Here is a 20,192-nt window from a genome sequence, read left to right on the forward strand (position 1 = left end):
GTTCGCAGGACTGTAACTATAAAAGTACTAAAGCTATCTTAATGTTCTTTCTGATTCTCATTCTCAGTAAACTCCTTTTTTGTAATCTTAACTTTTGAGGCCTTATATATTTCAGTAACAAAGATATGATCTACACTTACCAGCCACTTTATTAGGTACACCTTACTAGTACCAGTTTGGACCCCCTTTTGCCTTCTGAACTGCTTTAATCCTTCGTGAAATGGATTCAACAAGATACTGGAAATATTCCTTAGAGATTTTGGTCCATATTGACATTATAGCATAAAGATGATGCAAAGCTCCTGTTCCACATCAGCTCAAAGGTGCTCTATTGGATTGAGACCTGGTGATTGTGGAGGCCATTTGAGTACAGTGAACTCATTGTCAAGTCCAAGAAACCAGTCTGAGATGATTTTTGCTTTATGACATAGCGGGTTATTCTGCTGGAAATAGCCATCAGAAGATGGGTACACTGTGGTCATAAAGGGATGGACATGGTCAGCAACAATAAGTAGGCTGTGGTGTTGACACGATGCTCAATTGGTACTAATGGGCCCAAAGTGTGCCAAGCAGCATGAACCATTGATACAAGGCAGGATGGATCCATGCTTTCATGTTGTTGTTGCCAAATTCTGATCCTACCATCAGAATGTTGCAGCAGAAATTTTCATTAAACCAGGCAACATTTTTCCAATCTTCTATTGTCCAATTTTGTGAACCTGTGCGAATTGTAGACTCAGTTTCCTATTCTTAGCTGAAAGGAGGGACACCCGGTGTGGTTTTCTGCTGCTATAGCACATCCATCTAAAGGTTGGACATGTTGTGCGTTCAGAGATGCTCTTCTGCATGCCTCTGTTGTAACGAGTGCTAATTTGAGTTACTGTTGCCTTTTTATCAGCTGGAACCAGTCTGGCCATTCTCCTCTGAACTCTCTGTTAACCCTAGAGATGGTTGTGCGTGAAAATCCCAGTAGATCAGCAGTTACTGAAATACTCAGACCAGCCTGTTTGGCACCAACAACCATGCCACGTTCAAAGTCACTTAAATCACCTTTCTTCCCTATTCTGATGCTCGGTTTGAACTGCAGCAGATCGTCTTGACCATGTCTACATGCCGAAATGCATTGAGTTGCTGCCATGTGATTGGCTGATTAAACATTCGTGTTAACAAGCAGTTGGACAGGTGTACCTAATAAAATGAGTGTATATTGACATTCTTCCTCAAATTGTTCAGTTTATCCAGTGCATACAGCTTGTATTTGGTGTATCGAAAGAATAATGTCTGAAGAATAAATACTATTAAAATCTTGTCTTGTTTCCTTCTATAAAATAAATTGAACACCACATGCCTTTCTGTGAGGCGATTTTGCCGTCCATAAGGTTTGCATGGCCATAACTCAGTATTCAAGACTTTAAATTCATTTTATATTCTGGTTCATAGGAAACTTTTTGAATCTTCATCTTTAAGGCCCTAAATGATTCAGTCCCAGAAGTATTGGGGTTTTAGTGCTTTAAAATGTGGTTACAAGACTATTTTAGAACGCTCGGTAGCTTCAAAAGCTGTTCTTTTTGCAAATATCCCGGAAACTAATTCAAATACAGAATCGGAATACTGAGTACAAGTTGAAGTGCCTCAGCTTGACCATTTCAATATGTTTTTGGCAGTCAGTATGTTCTATGCAAATGTATTGGATTGAACTGAACTTTGAGTTACAGGTACATAAACTTTGCTGGTGAAAGTTTGTTTCCCCCCATTTTTGACTGTCGCCTTTAGTATTTAATGCAACAAATTTTCATTTTCCCACTACAAAATGTTGGATTACTCAGCAAATACACATCCATGACATTTTATAGTTTGGTTTTCAACACACTATTTGTATATACTGTATATTTTTGTGTTCCTTTAGAATTAAATAGCAAGAACATCTAAAAGTGTCTAAATGAACCAACTGCAAACACACTGGTAATAAATGTATCTTTTCTATTGTATCTTTTACACTAATACTCAATATTTGCTTTGGTTTAGAAACTCTGATATTCATGTTGTTGACATATGTTCATATTTTGTTGACAGTGTATTGAGTGTGATTGTTTTATTCTTCTTTTTTGTTTCTCTGTGATAACACTTGATGCATAGCTGGCAGAAAAGCATCTTTGCTGTTAGAAATGCTTCAAAGAACACAGTGTTTTTTATGGAGATTAAGCTGATGGTGTTTTTTTGGGAAAACGCTTACTCTGTCTATTCTGTCACTTCTCCAGACATTGTGTTTAGTTTCCGCACGACGTATGTGAGTAAGTCTGGGCAGGTGATCTTCGATGCGCGGCAGATCTGCATCCATTACATGACCACCTGGTTCATCATCGACCTGGTTGCTGCTCTCCCCTTTGATCTTCTTTACGCTTTCAAAGTCAGCGTGGTGAGTAATGCATAAATTAAGAAAATTATAATGAATGTATCAGGGGGAAATCTGCGGGAACATGTTTTCACAGCTTTTAGGTGCATTTTGAATTCATAAAATGTGCATAATTTCACCAATAAAATCAGGCCCACACAGAATCCGAGCTTGCAGAACAAATACCAACATGGCAAGCATTGGCATGGTTTTTATTATACAGTAAATTTGGGGTAAAACAAATATTTTTTTAGTTCTAATTTTTTGTCAAAACTCCTAGACTTAAAAGAAGTAACATTTATTTACAGAAATCATACTACATCGTGATATGTATTGTTTTAATATGTCACTTATTTTATCACCAGCTAAACAAATACACTACCTGACAAAAGTCCTGCCGCCTATCTAAGTTTTAGGAATAGCAATAATTTGAATTCTAGTTGATCATTTGGTATCAGAAGTGGCTTACATGAAAGGCAAAGACCTCTAGATTATGCTTATTTTACCAAAATAAAATATGATCATGCCTTGATTTTTATTTATTTAATTAGGACAGTAAGATCTGACTTTGCTCAGACAATTGTCTTGTCACTTAACAGAAATAATGTACAGTATAGATATAAAGTCATGGTATAGTAGAAAAATAATTAATATTGTGTATGACTCCCATGAGCTTGGGCAACTACATGCATACATCTCTGCAATGACTCAAATAACTTATTAATAAAGTCATTTGGAATGGCAAAGAAAGTTCTTGCGGAACTCCCAGAGTTCCTTCTCCTTCAGCTTACCCCAGACATGCTCAAAAATGTTCATGTCAGGTGACTGTGCTGGCCAATCCAGGAGCACCTTGACCTTTGCTTTTAGGAACTTTGATGTAGAGGCTGAAGTATAAGAATGAGTGCTACATTGCTGAAGAATTTACCCTCTCCTGTGGTTTGTAATGTAATGGGCAGCACAAATGTCTTGATACTTCAGGCTGTTGATGTTGCCATCCACTCTGCAGATCTCTCGCACACCCCTATACTGAATGTAACCCCAAACTATGATTTTTCTTTCACCAAACTTGACTGGTTTCTGTGAGAATCTTGGGTCCATGCAGGCTCCAATAGCTCTTCTGCAGTATTTGTGATGACTATAGGATGCAGTTCAACAGAGGATTCATTGGCCACTTCTGCCACTTTTACAAATGATCAAACTAGAAGTTATTTTTTATTATTATTATTTGTTGCTCTTACAACTGGGATCGATGACAAGACTTTTATCAGGTAGTGTACATTAAACAACAGTTTTGACCAGGAATGGGCTGTATTTTCTGATGGTTCTTTAGCTCTGAATTTAGCTAAACGATCTGTTTTGTGCTTTCTTAAATATAAAACAAAACATTAAGCTGCGGCACTCTGTTAGCTGACCCTACAGGTGAACTTTGAAATGTTTTTTTTTTGATAACATCATGGATGTAGAACTTTTAATGAGTGATCCTGGGTTCAGGTACTGTACAAATAAAGATGTATAGCAGGCTCTAAAATTGGCCGCCTCTGCCTCTGACGAGTCTTCTATAAAAGCAAGGGTCACAGGCTCCTGGTTTTAATTCACAGAAATAGACAGTCAGCTTTTCTAGCCAATCCAGACTGGCGGAATCGATCAGTCCCACTTGGAAACACAGACTTACAGTGATGACACATGCAGTAAATGAAACCCTGCATCCCTCTGTACAGCCAAACACATCCAAAGAGCCCTCGAAATCCAGCGAGGCTTATTAAGAGAAGGAGAGTGAAACGCAGAGGACTTTACTTGAGCACCGCTGTAATACAGACCTTGTTGTCTCTGAGATGTTCCTTTAAATCTGCTCCAATTACAGATTGCACCTCTGCTCCTCTGGTATCCCTTCATATCTGCCCTTCAGCTACAGTACACTGAACACACACACGCAAGCCCAAAAAAGACATCCGCTATTTCTTTTACTCCACTCGTCTCTTTCTTTTCTTTTCTTTTCTTTTCTTTTCTTTTCTTTTCTTTTCTTTTCTTTTCTTTTCTTTTCTTTTCTTTTCTTTTCTGTCCTCTCTTATTTTCTTCTCCTGCTCAATTAATTTCCATCTTCCCTTTCTCTCTGGTTTTCTTTTTCTATCCTGTTTTTTCCCTTTCTATCCTGTTTTTTTTTTTTCCTTTTAGCTGACTTTTCCTTGTAATTGCCAATTTTCTTTCCCTTTTTTTCTTCTCCTTTCTTCCCTTTTTTTTGTTCTCCTTTCTGTATCCTTTTCCTATTGGGTGTGTTTCCCAAAACCATCGTTAGCCAACTAAGATTGAACGTTTTGTCATTAAAAACATAGTTTAGTGATTCAGTGTTTCCCAAATTGGGCCACCCTTAGCTATAACAACTGGAATCAAGCATTTTCGATAACTTACAATGAGGCATTTACAATGATGTGGTGGAATCTTGCCCTCCTCATCTTTGCAGAATAGGGTATATGCCGAGCTAGTATTTTTCCCATACTGATAAACTTCCGGTGACCTGTTATTATGGAGTTTTTTTTCCATTTCATACGGTTCCTTTTACAGCATCGATGTTGTAATGTGATTAAAATACATTCATACATACAGACATGGCGGGGGAAAGGTTATTTAATGCAGTGCTTCGAGTACAATCTGAGACCCACTTTATATCAGATATCAGTTAGCCAGTGGAGATCGCTGATTTTAAAAGAAAACTGACCTTAAATGCGCCGATTTTTCATTGGCATACAACATTGACCGGAAGCGCTTAACCCAGGTTACTGGCAAATTCAAAGTCCTATTAGCATGCTTCGGCATATACCCTATTGTTGTAATTCAGCCACACTGAACTGCCTTTTGAGGTCATGCCACAGCATCTCAATTGGATTCAGGTCAGGACTTTGACTAGGCCACTCAAAAGTATTTATTTAGTTTTTCTTCAGTTATTCAGAATTGGACTTGCCTGGTGTGCTTTAGATCAGTGGTCCTTAACCACCGGGCTGCAGATTGGTACATGGATCAACTGGTACTGGGCATCATTAATTACGGAAACCATTAATTATTTTTGTTTATTTTGAAAAATATTTTATTTAGAAAAATGTATTCTCCCGCTCACATCTTGGTCACTTGAGCGCCCAAATTTAACCCACAAGCAGCAAAATGAGTAAGAAATTGACGTCTTTGGAAAGTTTCTTTGCGAAGGGGAAAAGGCACATGAAGGACCCACAAACTGCCAAGGAATTGATCTGCAACCCATTTGTCAACAAATCAGGTGAATCTACCATGTCTGTGCAAGAAGATCAACTGCTGGAGATTGCAAATGACGGCAGCTTTTTAGGGGCTGTTTGCAGATCACGTCTTTTCTAGAGTTTGTGCAAGTTTGTTATTTCCAACGGAGGTGTGCAGCTTTCGCGCGCAAGTGGTGTGATGCGCTAGCGCCATCCAGATGCACTCAGTTAAATTAATGCTGCAAGTGCACAGCGAGTCACTTGATAAGAACTGACCGATCAGCTTCATACTTTGTATGGAATATACACATTTTTGTAGGGTAATTATTTCAGGCAAAGACAGCCATTTTGTAATTTTCTCCATAAATAAAATTTGTATTTGGAACTCGGCAAACCATTTTCGTCGAGACTCTGTCTTATGGTGGAGTCATGAACACATGAACAGGCAAGTGATGCCTGCAGTTCTTTGGATGTTGTTGTAGGGTTATTGTGATCTCTTGGATGAGCTTTTGCTGCGCTCTTGGGGTTATTTCGGTCGGCTGGCCACTCCAAGGGAGGTTCTCCATTATTCCATGTTTTTGCCATTTTTAGATGATGTTTGTGATTGTGACAAACATGAAAAAAATCAGTAAGGGGTAAGGGACAAACATTTTTCACATCATTGCATATGCAATATTTCTGCAGTGTTTTTAGTTTAATGTTACAAATTTTGATAATGAAAGTAACTCATTACAAGGTGTGTGGGTTTCCTCTGGGTGCTCTGGTTTCCCTCACAATCCAAAAATATGCAATATACATTCAAATGAAAATATGTTTTTACATGTCATTGTATGGCCATATATATCTTGCATATGAGAATAGACTACATGTTATATTGAGTGCTTTTATCCTTCGTTTACAATAGAAAAAATATGGAATATTCTCAATAATTTTTGTAAAAGCAAGGAAATGTCAATTGTTTCAATTAATTACGGTGGAAAAAAGATAATATTCAAATTACTTATATAACACATATTGGATTAAAAAATCTATTAAAAACATACAAATCCATATATATCTATAGAATGTTCTCCGCTCTTTTTGATGAGTGTCATTATGGAAAGCATTTTAACTCATGTGGTTCAGACTATAAGATCACTGACAGAGTTTGGGAAAGACTTGTCACTACATGGTGTTATGAAGCGGACAGGAGACAGAGGTAAGGAAACGTTAGGGTGTTTATTAAATGACAACAAGGAGCACATGAAGGATAGCCAGGAGGATCAGGAATGATGTTGGGGTCTTTTCCTCCGTGGCTGGGTAACAGGAATACACGAGGATGGACAGCACACACCAGATACAGCTGACAGAGGATGACACAGACTTGGAAGGACTGGAAGACAGGACGATTCGGGAGGACCAGGAAGACTAGGAGGAATACAAAGAGAACAGGTAAGTAAATCGTTTGTTTTAGCTGAGGATGACTACGCTGAGTGGTCGCTCAGTTGTCCGCTTTCGTCGAGACGAGCCCGGACAATGAGCGACTGGAGTGCTGTGCTTTTATCTGGTGCTCGTGAATGTGATGCAGCTGTGTGCTCATTAGAAGTCAGGTGATGGTGATCTTCGTGAGTGGGGATCGTGAGAGCCTGACCAATCCGTGACAGTACCCCCCTCCCCAGGGCCCGCTCCTGAGGGCCGACACCTCCGACGCCGTGGTGGTCTCCCTCTGCCTCTAGGCGCTGGGAACTCAGGGTGGCTCTCATGAAACTCCACCATGAGACTAGGATCGAGAATATCAGCTCTGGGAACCCATGTCCTTTCTTCGGGGCCGTACCCTTCCCAGTCCACCAGGTACTCCAACTGGCCACCACGACGTCGGGAACGCAAGATCTCCTTCACTGCGTAGACGGCTCCTTCTTCTAGGAGCAGTGGAGGAGGGGGTTCCTCTTCGTGGTCAGGCTCTGTGGAGGGAAGAACAGGATCGTGATAGGGTTTCAGGAGTGATACGTGGAATGTAGGGTGAATACGGTAGTGAGAGGGTAATTGTAGTTTGTAGGTGACGGGGTTAACCTGTTCCACGATGGTGAAGGGACCAACAAATCGGGGACTTAACTTGCGAGAGGGCAGTCGCATGCGTATGTCCCGGGTGGATAGCCACACCTTTTGTCCGGGTGTGTATCTGGGTTCTTCAGACCTTCTCCTATCGGCGGTTACCTTGCTTCGACGGACTGCCCTCTGCAGATGTTGATGAGCCTCGTCCCAGACTCTCTCGCTCTCCCGGAACCAGTGATCCACTGCGGGGACATCAGATGGTTCGCCATCCCAGGGAAAGAGCGGTGGTTGGAAGCCCAGGACGCACTGGAATGGCGTGAGTCCGGTGGAGGGTTGCCGCAGTGAATTTGGGCATATTCTGCCCAGCCCAAATACTGGCTCCAGGAGTTCTGGTGCCCACTGCAGAAGGTCCTCAGGAACCGTCCCACCTCCTGAATCTTCCTCTCTGTCTGCCCGTTGGTTTGGGGATGATATCCAGAAGAGAGGCTGACGGCCACACCTAGGAGCTTGAAGAAGGCTTTCCATAGACGTGAGATGAACTGTGGACCTCTGTCCGACACAATATCTTCTGGAATACCAAATGACCTGAAGACTTGATTAAAGATATTGTCGGCAGTTTCAAAGGCTGTGGGAAGACCTTTCAGAGGGATTAGTTTGACAAACTTTGAGAATCTATCTACTATGACTAGAATACAGGTATTACCTTCTGACGAAGGGAGGTCAGTGATAAAGTCCACTCCTAGGTGTGACCAGGGACGGTTCGGAATCGGCAAGGGATGGAGCTTTCCAGCGGGTAGATGACGTGGGCTCTTGGATTGGGCACAGTCCTTACAGCCCTGAACATATTGCCTCACATCCCTTGCCATGTTTGGCCACCAGAATCGTTGGGATACTAGCGAGAGAGTATTGTTGATCCCTGGATGTCCAGTGCCTAGCGAGGTATGTAAGGAGTGGATCAGATCTACCCGGTGTTCAGGTGGTATGAACTGCCGATGAGGAGGGCATCCCGGCGGAGCAGGGGCTTCCGGAGTGGCAACGACTGGAGGAGCGTTCCAGGTGATCGGACAAATGGAGATGTGTTCGGGAAGAATCTTCGTTGGGAGTTCTTCATGATCGTGATGCTCGTGTAAACGAGAGAGAGCGTCTGCTCTTAGATTCTTGGGTCCTGGACGATAGGAAATGGAGAAATCAAAACGTGAGAAGAAAAGTGACCATCTGGCTTGACGTGGACATAGTCTCTTGGCCTCTTTGATGTATTGGAGGTTTTTGTGATCTGTGATCACCTGGAACGGATGTTTGGCTCCCTCCAACCAGTGACGCCACTCCTCCAAGGCTAGCTTGATTGCTAGAAGCTCCCTGTCTCCTATGCTGTAATTCTGCTCCGCCGGGCTCAACTTCCGAGAGAAATAGGCACAGGGATGCAGTCGGGGCGGTGTATCATGATGTTGAGATAATACTGCCCCGACGCCGGTGGTGGATGCGTCCACTTCCACCACGAAAGGAAGATTTGGGTCAGGATGAGTCAGGAGTGGGGCCCTTGTGAACTCCTTCTTAAGAAGGCGGAAGGCTGCGGCTGCTTCTTTGGTCAACTCCAGTCCTTTGGGTTTACCCTTGAGGAGATTAGTGAGAGGTGATGTAATCCTGCTGTAGTCCTTGATAAACCGTCTATAAAAGTTAGCAAACCCAAGAAACCTCTGGAGCTCCTTAATGGAAGTGGGTTCTGACCAGGATAGAACAGCCTCAATTTTCTTCCCATCCATACGTATACCGGTTTGGTCAATGATGTATCCCAAGAAATGAATCGACTTCTGGTGGAATGAGCATTTCTCCGCTTTGAGGTAGAGGTGATGTTCTCTCAATGTGTGTAGGACCTCCGCAACGTGTTGGCGATGTTCGGCCTCACTCCGGGAGTAAATGAGGATGTCATCTATGTACACTATTACACAGTGGTGAAGAAACTCCCGGAGGACTTCATGAATGAAGTTTTGGAATACGGAGGGGGCGTTGACCAGACCGTAAGGCATGACCTCATATTCATAGTGGCCAGTAGGGGTCACGAATGCTGTCTTCCATTGGTCCCCCTCACGTATTCTTATCAGATTATACGCGCTGCGGAGGTCCAATTTAGTGAAGACTTTAGCTTCTCGGAGCTGTTCCAAAGCGGCTGGTACCAGAGGAAGGGGATATCGGTATTTTACTGTACCGTTATTTAGGACCCTGTAGTCGATGCATGGACGCAGCCCTCCGTCCTTCTTGGCCACAAAGAAGAAGCTTGAGGCGGCTGGTGATTTTGAGTGACGTATGTACCCCTGACTCAGAGCTTCCCTTATGTAATCTTCCATTGCCTGATTCTCTGGAAGCGAGAGCGGGTAGATCCTACCTCTTGGCAACTGGGCATCTGGAACTAGGTCGATCGCGCAGTCCCATGGCCGATGCGGCGGTAGCTGGGAAGCTCTCTTGGGGCAGAAGACATCATGAAAGGAGCTGTACTCCTTAGGAATGTGGATAGACTGCTTCTCAGGAGGGCTCTCGACCGATGTTGCAAACAAAGAAATGGGGTTCCGACCTTGAAGAGGGAGATTTGGAAAACAGGCAGGTGTACATCCAGATCCCCATTTCTTTATCTCTCCTGTGCCCCAAGAGATGATGGGATCGTGCTTCACCAGCCACGGGCGCCCTAGAATGATGTCCATATTTGCACCCTCCAGAACCAGAAATTGAATCCTCTCTTGATGTAACAACCCCACTTGAAGAAGGATGTCTTCGCATTGTCGATGGATACGGGTCGAAGATCGAGTGCACTGGGTTATCGGTTGTATCTGGTATATATGCGAGGACGCCTCAGTACGGAGGTGGAGTTGACGACAGAGGGATTGGGAGATGAAGTTCCCTGCTGACCCGGAGTCGATGAGGGCTGTGACAAGGAGAGAAATAGAGGCAGTAGTTATTTGTACGGTGGTAGTAAGTGGTTTACATTGTTCAATATTCGTACTGAATACACTCACTGAAGTCCGAATGGGACGAAGGGGACACTCCATACGGGTGTGTCCACTGACACCGCAGTATAGACACAGACCCCGGGTCAGCCTCCTCTGTCGTTCCGCTGATGTCAGTCTTCCAGACTCTATTATCATGGGTTCTGGTTCTGGAGAGGCTGTTGACTCAGGCGATTGGAGGAGTGCAGACGAGGGGGTGATGGTGTCCTGTTGATAGGAACGGAGACGATCGGAACATCGGAGAGAATGTTGGATGAATCTCTCCAGACCCATTGTATCATCTAATGTGGCCAGTTGGATTCGGAGAGTGGGTTCCAAGCCGAGCCGGTACGTGGTCAACAACGATCTCTCATTCCATCCACTTGCAGCTGCTAGAGTGCGAAACCGGAGAGCATATTCCTGTGTAGATAGAGTACCTTGCTTTAGATGATACAGCTGCTCTCCAGCGGCTACTTCCCCATCAGAACGTCCAAACACCTCTTTGAAATACTCCGTGAAGGTAGTGATGGAATTCATGACCGGCCCGGCTTGGTTCCAGATCGTCTCAGCCCATTTAAGTGCAGGTCCAGAGAGTAGAGATACGATGTAGGCGATCTTCGACTTATCTGTGGGATATAGAGAAGGTTGCATTTCGAATATGAGGGAACATTGTAACAGAAAACCATTGCACTCCCCCGCTCCGCCTGAGTAGGGCGCTGGTCGGGCCATGGGACTGGAAGGAAGGGCCGAAGAAGAAAACTGTGGAGGCGGAAGTGCTCGGTGCTGGTGGTGCGTTGGAAAGTGGAGCTGGTGGCTGTAGAATCCGCTTCAACTGGTCCACCAGCTCTTGAAGGTGATCGGGGGTGCTCATGTTGTCGTCGTTAATGGTCCGGGCTTCTGTTATGAAGCGGACAGGAGACAGAGGTAAGGAAACGTTAGGGTGTTTATTAAATGACAACAAGGAGCACATGAAGGATAGCCAGGAGGATCAGGAATGATGTTGGGGTCTTTTCCTCCGTGGCTGGGTAACAGGAATACACGAGGATGGACAGCACACACCAGATACAGCTGACAGAGGATGACACAGACTTGGAAGGACTGGAAGACAGGACGATTCGGGAGGACCAGGAAGACTAGGAGGAATACAAAGAGAACAGGTAAGTAAATCGTTTGTTTTAGCTGAGGATGACTACGCTGAGTGGTCGCTCAGTTGTCCGCTTTCGTCGAGACGAGCCCGGACAATGAGCGACTGGAGTGCTGTGCTTTTATCTGGTGCTCGTGAATGTGATGCAGCTGTGTGCTCATTAGAAGTCAGGTGATGGTGATCTTCGTGAGTGGGGATCGTGAGAGCCTGACCAATCCGTGACACATGGTTATTTTCTGAACATGGTAGTTACACCGTGAGTTATGCCTTTGTTTGGGAAACACACCCCTGGTCCCCAACCCACCCCACCATTCCCTCCCCCTCCCCCTCCCCCTTCCACTTCCATTCTCATTCCCTTCTGCTCCCGTTTTCATTTCCCTTTCCCCCATTCACTACCCTTTTCATTTCCCCCTTTCCCCTTCCCTGAACCCCTGGCACAGTCTTACCATTTACACCCCATTTCACCCCTTAACTAATTTTTAACCAGCTGTTAAGTTCAGCCTTTTTCTTTCTATAATGACATTAATGTTCATTGGTTTTGCTTCTGAGACCATCATCTCCTGGTGTTTATTAATATTTGATTGTCAAATGAAAGATTGTGGCCATTACAACATGGATTATTATTTAATGCTGCAGGGACGTGAAAGGCTTGTTTCTCACTGGGATTGTCTGTCTGATTATAATAAGAGAGGCTGTGATGAATATTGTCGGCTAGTAATTGCCTTAAGCTCTGGACAAACTGATCTAATAGTAGTGTGTATGCATCTGTTACTGACCTGGTATGTATGAAAGTTCGTGTTCAGGTTAATACAAAAGTGTTAGCCATGCTTAATATATAGTTACAGAATATATATGGGCTGTTTAAAACTCCCCCTCTCTCTCTCTCTTGCACGTTCACTTTAATCTTTCTTTAATACATAAAACATTACATATAAAATGAATTTATTACAGCCGTCCTCCTGAATATATAGTGTAACATGCCTGCAGGGTGGAACTTTTTGCATAAATAATTTTGGTAACACTTTATTTCAACTGCTAATGTTACTTTGAATTAAATGAGATGTTGAAGAGAAATGCTGCATAAATTGTGTAGGACTTTTACTTACATGCCTGAAGCATAATAATAGTATTCTGAAACATGTATAAACACTTTACAAATCACAGTTAGTTGAAAAATTAGAAATAGAGTTTAGAAAAAGGAATCAATATAAATAAGAATACAAAAACAAAGCTGTTAAACATAAAACCTATCAAATCAAAGCCATTTTGCAAATTCCATGACTGATTTTCAGTTGCCTTGACACTTTTGTTTGGGAATGACATGGATTTTGTTTGCCTTTTTGTGCCTTTTCTCAGATATAAATGTATCCAAAACCATGATGTGCTTAAGATAACATGAACAAGGGGCTAGATTTACTCAAAAAGCTTGCATCAATGCAAATCTTTTTTTCACATTAAAAAACATTAGGATTTATTAAGATATGCAGTAAATTATTAGTGCTGAATTAAAAAAAAATTCATTTGAATTTATATCTATTACTATTTATATTCAAATGAAATAGGCAATCCAACTAGCATTTCTGATAGTGGGTAAACTGATATTAAAGGGGTGGTCCAGAGTACATTTTTAAGGCTTGGTTGTGTTTATGGGGTGCAAAGCAATGTGTGCTCATGCTTCATTTGTAGAAAATCACGTTATTTTTTTATATATCTTTCTTTGATTATATACAGCTATTCAGCTAACATGAAAACGACCCGCCCAAAGGCCCGCCCTAGACTCTGATTGGACAGTTAACATAATGTGCTCTGATTCGCGGATCACCAGGAAGCGCCAAGCCTCTACTAGCACGTGCTTTGCCGTTGTATAAATACAGTCAGTCAGTTTAACTGTTAGCCATATAGTTTGAGCCTAAATTAGACAGAAAATGAAGAGGACACAGCTGAACCTCATGCCTGCTCTCTAAAATAATACCTGACAAGTGTCTTTCATATATATTTGGGTTATATGCATGTGTAAGTAATATAAAACGTTCACATATCTTTTGCGAGTTTTTTATTTGAGATGTACTGTATAACGCACAGAGAGCGGCTGCATAGAGAGACAATGCAGCGCTGGTAAAGATTGTGGCTGTTTACAGCGGTTTGATGGATAAATATGATTTTGTAGCTAAATTGTTAAAGGTGCCAAACAAGATTTCCTCTTGTTTACATTCTTGCTACAACATTCTGTTAATGCCAGAAACTGTGCGTGTAATAGATAAATTTTAACAAATAAAAATACTTACAGATTGTGTCTCACAATCCACAGCTTCTTCTATTGTGGTTGGAGGAGTTTGTAGCTGAATCCAGCACTGAACTAGGAGAGATTCTGGAAGCTGTCCTTTGTTAAATTCTAGAGCTATATCTTTCTTATAATTCTCTAGAACATAATTACAATTAAATTGTAAGCTCTTATCTCTTTGTGTAGTTTCCTTTGGAAGCCCAAATACAAAAACAAAAGAAGCTCTGTGGAAATAGCAGCGTTTGGACGGCATTTTAGCGTTCTCTGCTATAACCTTACAGCACCTTTAGCCACGCCTCTTTGCTGCACGGGGTGTGTGCACATGGTGAATGCGCATAACCTGAAGAGTTTATAACTTCATTAACCCGGATGTGTTTTTTTGTAGTCCCCAAACTTCATTCGCTTTAGCCTTTGCTAAGCTAACTCTATAAGAGCCAAATCTCCCTTTGCATTTAACTTTGAGCATATTAAATTCAGTTATATTGTTTATGTTCACACAGCTACATTACACATCAACTAAAGTTTGAAATATGATATAGTAGTGGACCACCCCTTTAATGCCAATTTAAGTCTTGTCTTATACTGTATTTTTCACCAGTGTTACTAGATTACACACACCTTTTCATCATCAGATCTGTTTATTTGCATTAGACATTGAGAAAAACATAGTGGAAATACATAAGATTTTGTGTAGTTTTATCAAAATAAAAAAATATTTATATAGGTATTAAAATTGTATGCATATTGATATATCATACATAATTTGATTGATGCATCAATCCATATCAATGCATTGTTACACCCTTACTAGTTATCTGTTATTGTAGCTACGTACTTTGAAAACTGATTTATACACAAACATATTTACAATATTTAGATCATCAGCAGTCTGATTTTTTATTTATTTATTTTTTCAGAATTTGACTTAAATCATAGAATGTTCTGGATGGAAACTCTGCTTGATATATGTCAGTTTGGTACCCTGAATGATACATTTGACTGTTTTCTGCCAGTTTGACAGTGACTGAGAACACAGTCAGACCTCCAGAGAAGGGGAAGATAATGACTGCACCACTGAAAAACACATACTTAGGCAGGCTTCGTTTGTTCTTCGTTGGTTGTATGTTTGTATTTTTCATAGCCCTCAACTGCAGTCAATTTCGTGTGGTTTATTGTCTCATTTATTAGTGGGCGGCAGATTTCCTTTCACCTGAGAAAATGCGGTTCTGCATGACTGAGACGGAGAGAAAAGATGTTTTATACTGCCATAATTGGCCCAAATGTCTCTCAGTCTAATGATGATCTCTTAAATATTTTAATCTCAGTTGTCTCAGAGCTCTCATACCTGCATGTTACACCATTATCCAAGACACCCATGACCTCTAAACATCTGCTCAGGCTTACAGTTGTATCATATTTTTTTATATGTATTTGCTTGATAAAATGTTACATTGTATAACCAAGGTTTTTACTATGATTTAACTATAATTTTATAAAGCCAAAATGTCACCAAATTGATATCAATACCAATACTATGGCGTATGTACAATTTTTTATTTACATTTTTTCTTTAGTTTGTTTATTTTTTAAGACAACAGTATCTCTAGCAGAAAAATTCTCAAAAAATGGCATTTTAAATTGTAAAGAAATCAGTGTTTTTTAAAACTAATAAAAACAGCAGAAGTTAACGATTCATTTGAATCATTTAGCCTGACATATTTACTGCTCTAAAATATTTTTAATATTTCTTAAAACAAAATATATTGTGTTCAAAGGGAAAAAGAGTTTTTGTTTTTTACCCAGACATTTCAAAGAATATATTTTAGAGCAGTAATTACAGTATCATCAAACCGTGATATTTTTTAATCCAAGGTTATCATGCCATCAGAAAAGCAGGGTTATATATTATTTTTGATTAACCAAGCTTGAGGGCTGCATGATATTGTGAAGAAATCTGACATTCTGACAACTGGCAATATATATTGTGATATAAATACAGCTTCACCAGAATGGTTGAATGTGGTTTTAGACTGACAAGAACATCTGTGTTATATACACCCAAAAATCATGAATAAATATAAAGTAATGGAAATGTGCATATGAAATTCATGAAAATACATATGAGAAGTACGTTTTGGTTTTCTTGTGAGTATTACAGTATTTTTAAGTACAGAAAATGAATAAAAGGCTGTAAAATAACACTCTATATTATATATTTATTAAAAATTAAATACAGTTAATCTTTGTTAAAGCTACATACATTGTAATTTCTTGTGCCCAAATAATTTAAAACTATTGAAAACAGTAATAAAAAACATAGGGCTCTATTTTAATGATCTAAGCACAAAGTCTAAAGGGAATGACGCAATAGCACCAAGGGCATGTCCAATTCCACTTTTGCCATTTTAAGGGCGTAACCACTGGGATGCCCTTTTTTCAAGATGTTGGACTTTCAAGACGTTTTTCTCGATTCAAACCCAAGTGATTTTCACAGGCGTCGAGCAAAAGAGTCAAAATCACTCCTTGATGTTAGATGCCACTACACAAATTTAAGCTTCAGACACCCGCTTGCAACGCAGAAGAAGAAGAAGACAAAGTTTACATGCTTGTTGTTATGAAGAAATGATTATTGTTCACCAGAGCAATAAGCAGCTCCACGTTCATATCGCCTCTGGGCATCTTCTTCAATGTGTGCTTGCATTGACAGTTTTGCGCTTGAGCGCCTCCAAGTGCTGTTTACTGTAACTTCAGCAGCTCCGTGCACATGAACAAAACTGTCAATCTGATTGGTGGAGAAGGTTTTGACGCGGTGCGTCAAAACAAAAAAAAACAACATGAGGCGTTTTTTAAAAAATGACGCTTTTGCACCTGGTGTTTTGTACGTTGGTGTACACGATCACATTGAAGCCCTTTATTTAGTCACAAGGCGTTACACGTCGACGGAAAACGCGAGCAAAAAACGTCTCGGTGTGCACGGGCCTTTAGTTTTTGTAAAACATCCTTCAGTAAATCAAATGTACACTGTAAAAAATGGCCGTGATTTCAACGTTAAAAAACTGTAAAAATGCTACAGTACAAATCCGTAACCTGGTTAACAATATGTTTCCTTAAGATATACGGCGAATAACCGTAAATTGACTTTCCCAGAATTCCCTGTACAGCACATCACTTTTTGTGCTTTTTGTTGACATTACTATGGATCTTTTTAGCTGTTTCCCCATCAGTTATGTACATTAGAGATTTATGTTACATCTAATGTTGATAAACAATGTTTATTTCATGACTTTAATTTTATGCGCGTTACCATACTGGTGTTTAGTAGCAGTGTGAATGACACTGAGCACCTTCTATACATTGATACACTTTTCTGCTTGTGGGAAAAGTTGATTGTGCTGAGCATTGGTTCATTATGTAACTTCCTCATCACCACCTGCATATGAGTGTGCTAACGTGTCTAAGATGTGTAGATGTTGGTAATTCAAAATACAGACATATTACCTCTATAAATTAATAAAATACAGTAGTTTACCGTAAAAAAATGAGAAATTACTTTTACGGTTTGTACTGGCAACCACAGCTGCTGTTTTTTTACTGTAAATTTTACGGATTTATTTTTTACAGTGTATGTATTTATTTAGATTACATCTAATTTATTAATAAAATGTATTTAGGTTTTCAGTGTTCTGTAGTTCTGTAGTGTTCTACAGTATCCGATTAGCTACTTTTTCTGAGGTTACTGTCAGTCTAACTATGGATCTAATTTGACTTTACTTTTAGGCGCCGATTGCACTGAGTGTATTGCCCATATGTGTAATGGTGAAATCCTCATTTGGAAACAACAAATACGAAAAACAAATTCTCAGTTTAAAAACAAAAATATACAAATAGGAATACATAAACATAGTACTAATCAAAGCAATAATTTTCATTTGCTCTGACTGATGTCATATTTCAACAAATAATGGCAACTAGGGCTGCACAATATTGGAAAAATCTGACATTGCGATATTTTGTTTTTCTGCAATATATATATTGTGATATACTTTGTTATACTTGGAAACAATTTTTGTTCAAACTTTATTTTAAGGTTTAGTTTCTTACTCTTAGCAAACCATTTTGACTTTTGCTTCGATAAACTCCTAATTTGCATTTTATTAATAGTTAAGGGAATTTAGGTATTGGGTAGGATTAGGGATGTAGAATGATATAATACAGAACATGTGCTTTATAAGTACTAATAAGCAGCCAATATCTCAATAACATGCATGCTAATTAATAGTGTTAATTAAGCAACTAGTTAATAGTGGGAATTGATCCCTAAAGTGTTATCGAATGTTTTCATTTTGATTGACTGAGATGATTCTGTAGGGGAGTGAATCATGCATAACATGTTATAAACAAACTACAAGCATAAATGCATCAAAGCAAAGAAAAGTGAAATAAACAGTGCATGCATTATGGTTTTGTACGGGTTGGTATGGGTCACCTTTATCAGACTTGCATTTCCACTGCCGAAATGTACCAATGGTACTCTTTTGGTGGGCTTGGTGTACGACAAAGTTTCATTCAACGTCATTCTCGCTGGGGGAAATTACTACAGTAAAGCTGTGTGGGTCATTCACATGTCATATGAGCAGCACTTAATGAGCAGCACTTAATGAGCAGCACTTAATGAGCAGCATTCACAAAACAGATGCTTTATACACATAAATACAGTACTTGTGTATAAATGTTCATTACTAACCTTTTTATGAACATGATTTGATTATAACTGCAGATCAATGACCTTCAACGTCTGTGATTTCATAAAAGAATTAAATAAATGCAACATATGAACACACATAGCCCCTTACAGTCTCTGATATGTTACCAATTACAGAAAAACTACACACAGCATACATTTAGTCCTTATTTGGGTTCAAAAACAACACAAAACATGTAACCCACAGTCAGTGCAAACTTTTTATCTGTACCTTTAATCTTCACAGCACATGTAACCTCTGTTGGAGAGTAATTCCATTATTCTGATTTCATAATAGTCCAAAAGGCGATGATAATAGTTAAACATGGCAGTTTATTCATGTTTTAGGTTGCTGAAAGTTTCACTTGCTCCTTTGTTTTTTTTAGGTTTCTCCTTTGTTTTTTCGCACGTCAGTCTTGCGTTTGTTTGTTTCTGACAGGATCAAATTTCAAAAGCACTTCGAAAATCACGTGCACGTTATTATCATCAATATAGATGCGCGGCGAGTGCACACGAGAAAGCGAAACTGCTTGTGCTTTAGATGGCCTTGTAAAAAACGAATGTTACTGGGCACAGGGCAGATTCTGCTCTTCTTCTTGGCTTTGTGGCTGTTCATCAAGACAATGATAAGGTTTGTCTGAGCTCGGGATGACCATGGCCCATTATTATATGTTTACATTATTATGGTGTAATATCTCGGCTATGTATTTAAAACATGCCAGTTCCTTTGTTTTCATTCTGGCTTGTCCACGAGCGAATGATGTACTGTATCTCTGTAAACCAATAGCGTACAGTTGCGTGTCTAGCTCCACCCTTTGGCACCCTTTTTCTGTGCTAGGTAACCTTTTCAAAGGGTACCCAAAAAGTGGTACGGTTCGCTTTTTAGGTACCTTTTACAGTGAAACAGCCTTAAAAGCATACCAAACCATACTGTACTGTATCACTCAGTGGAAACGGGCCACTAGTGACAACTTGTGCAAATGACATGACTTAACTTGATTTTTTTTTTCCCTAAATACTGTATTAATATTTCCAAAGCAACTGGACAAAGGTCCAGATTAACCAAGAGTTTGTGTCAATGCAAATGTGAAATAACACTGAATATTCTCCATTGTATAAATAACTAAAAGTTACTCTTCGTTAAATCGACAGACATTATAAAACAGACATTATAATTTCCAAAATGGAAAATTCAAAGTCATGAGTCTTAAAAACGCATGCAAATTATATTACAATTGACTTACACTTTGTTTTGGTTAAGCTTTGCAATGACTCCACAAATTGCATGACTTCTAAACTGTACATCACATTATATCCATCATTTAACATGACAGGCACAATCCTCAAATGCACTTTCCGGCAGAGCAAATCCTGGCCAGTTAATGCTTCCTCCCCTCTTGCCTCTGC

At 40.1% G+C, this 20,192-nt stretch overlaps 1 protein-coding gene across 1 annotated transcript in view; it reads left to right on the forward strand.

The window, feature by feature from the left end:
- kcnh8 (potassium voltage-gated channel, subfamily H (eag-related), member 8) overlaps positions 1-20,192 on the forward strand; it is a 162,944-nt gene that overhangs the window by 88,607 nt on the left and 54,145 nt on the right. The window contains exon 6 of the mRNA XM_056480266.1: positions 2,259-2,416. Coding sequence (XP_056336241.1) covers positions 2,259-2,416 — 158 coding nt within the window. The remainder of the gene's footprint in view (positions 1-2,258; positions 2,417-20,192) is intronic.

Source organism: Danio aesculapii, chromosome 19, assembly GCF_903798145.1.
Source record: "Danio aesculapii chromosome 19, fDanAes4.1, whole genome shotgun sequence".
In the NCBI taxonomy this organism is placed as follows: domain Eukaryota; kingdom Metazoa; phylum Chordata; class Actinopteri; order Cypriniformes; family Danionidae; genus Danio; species Danio aesculapii.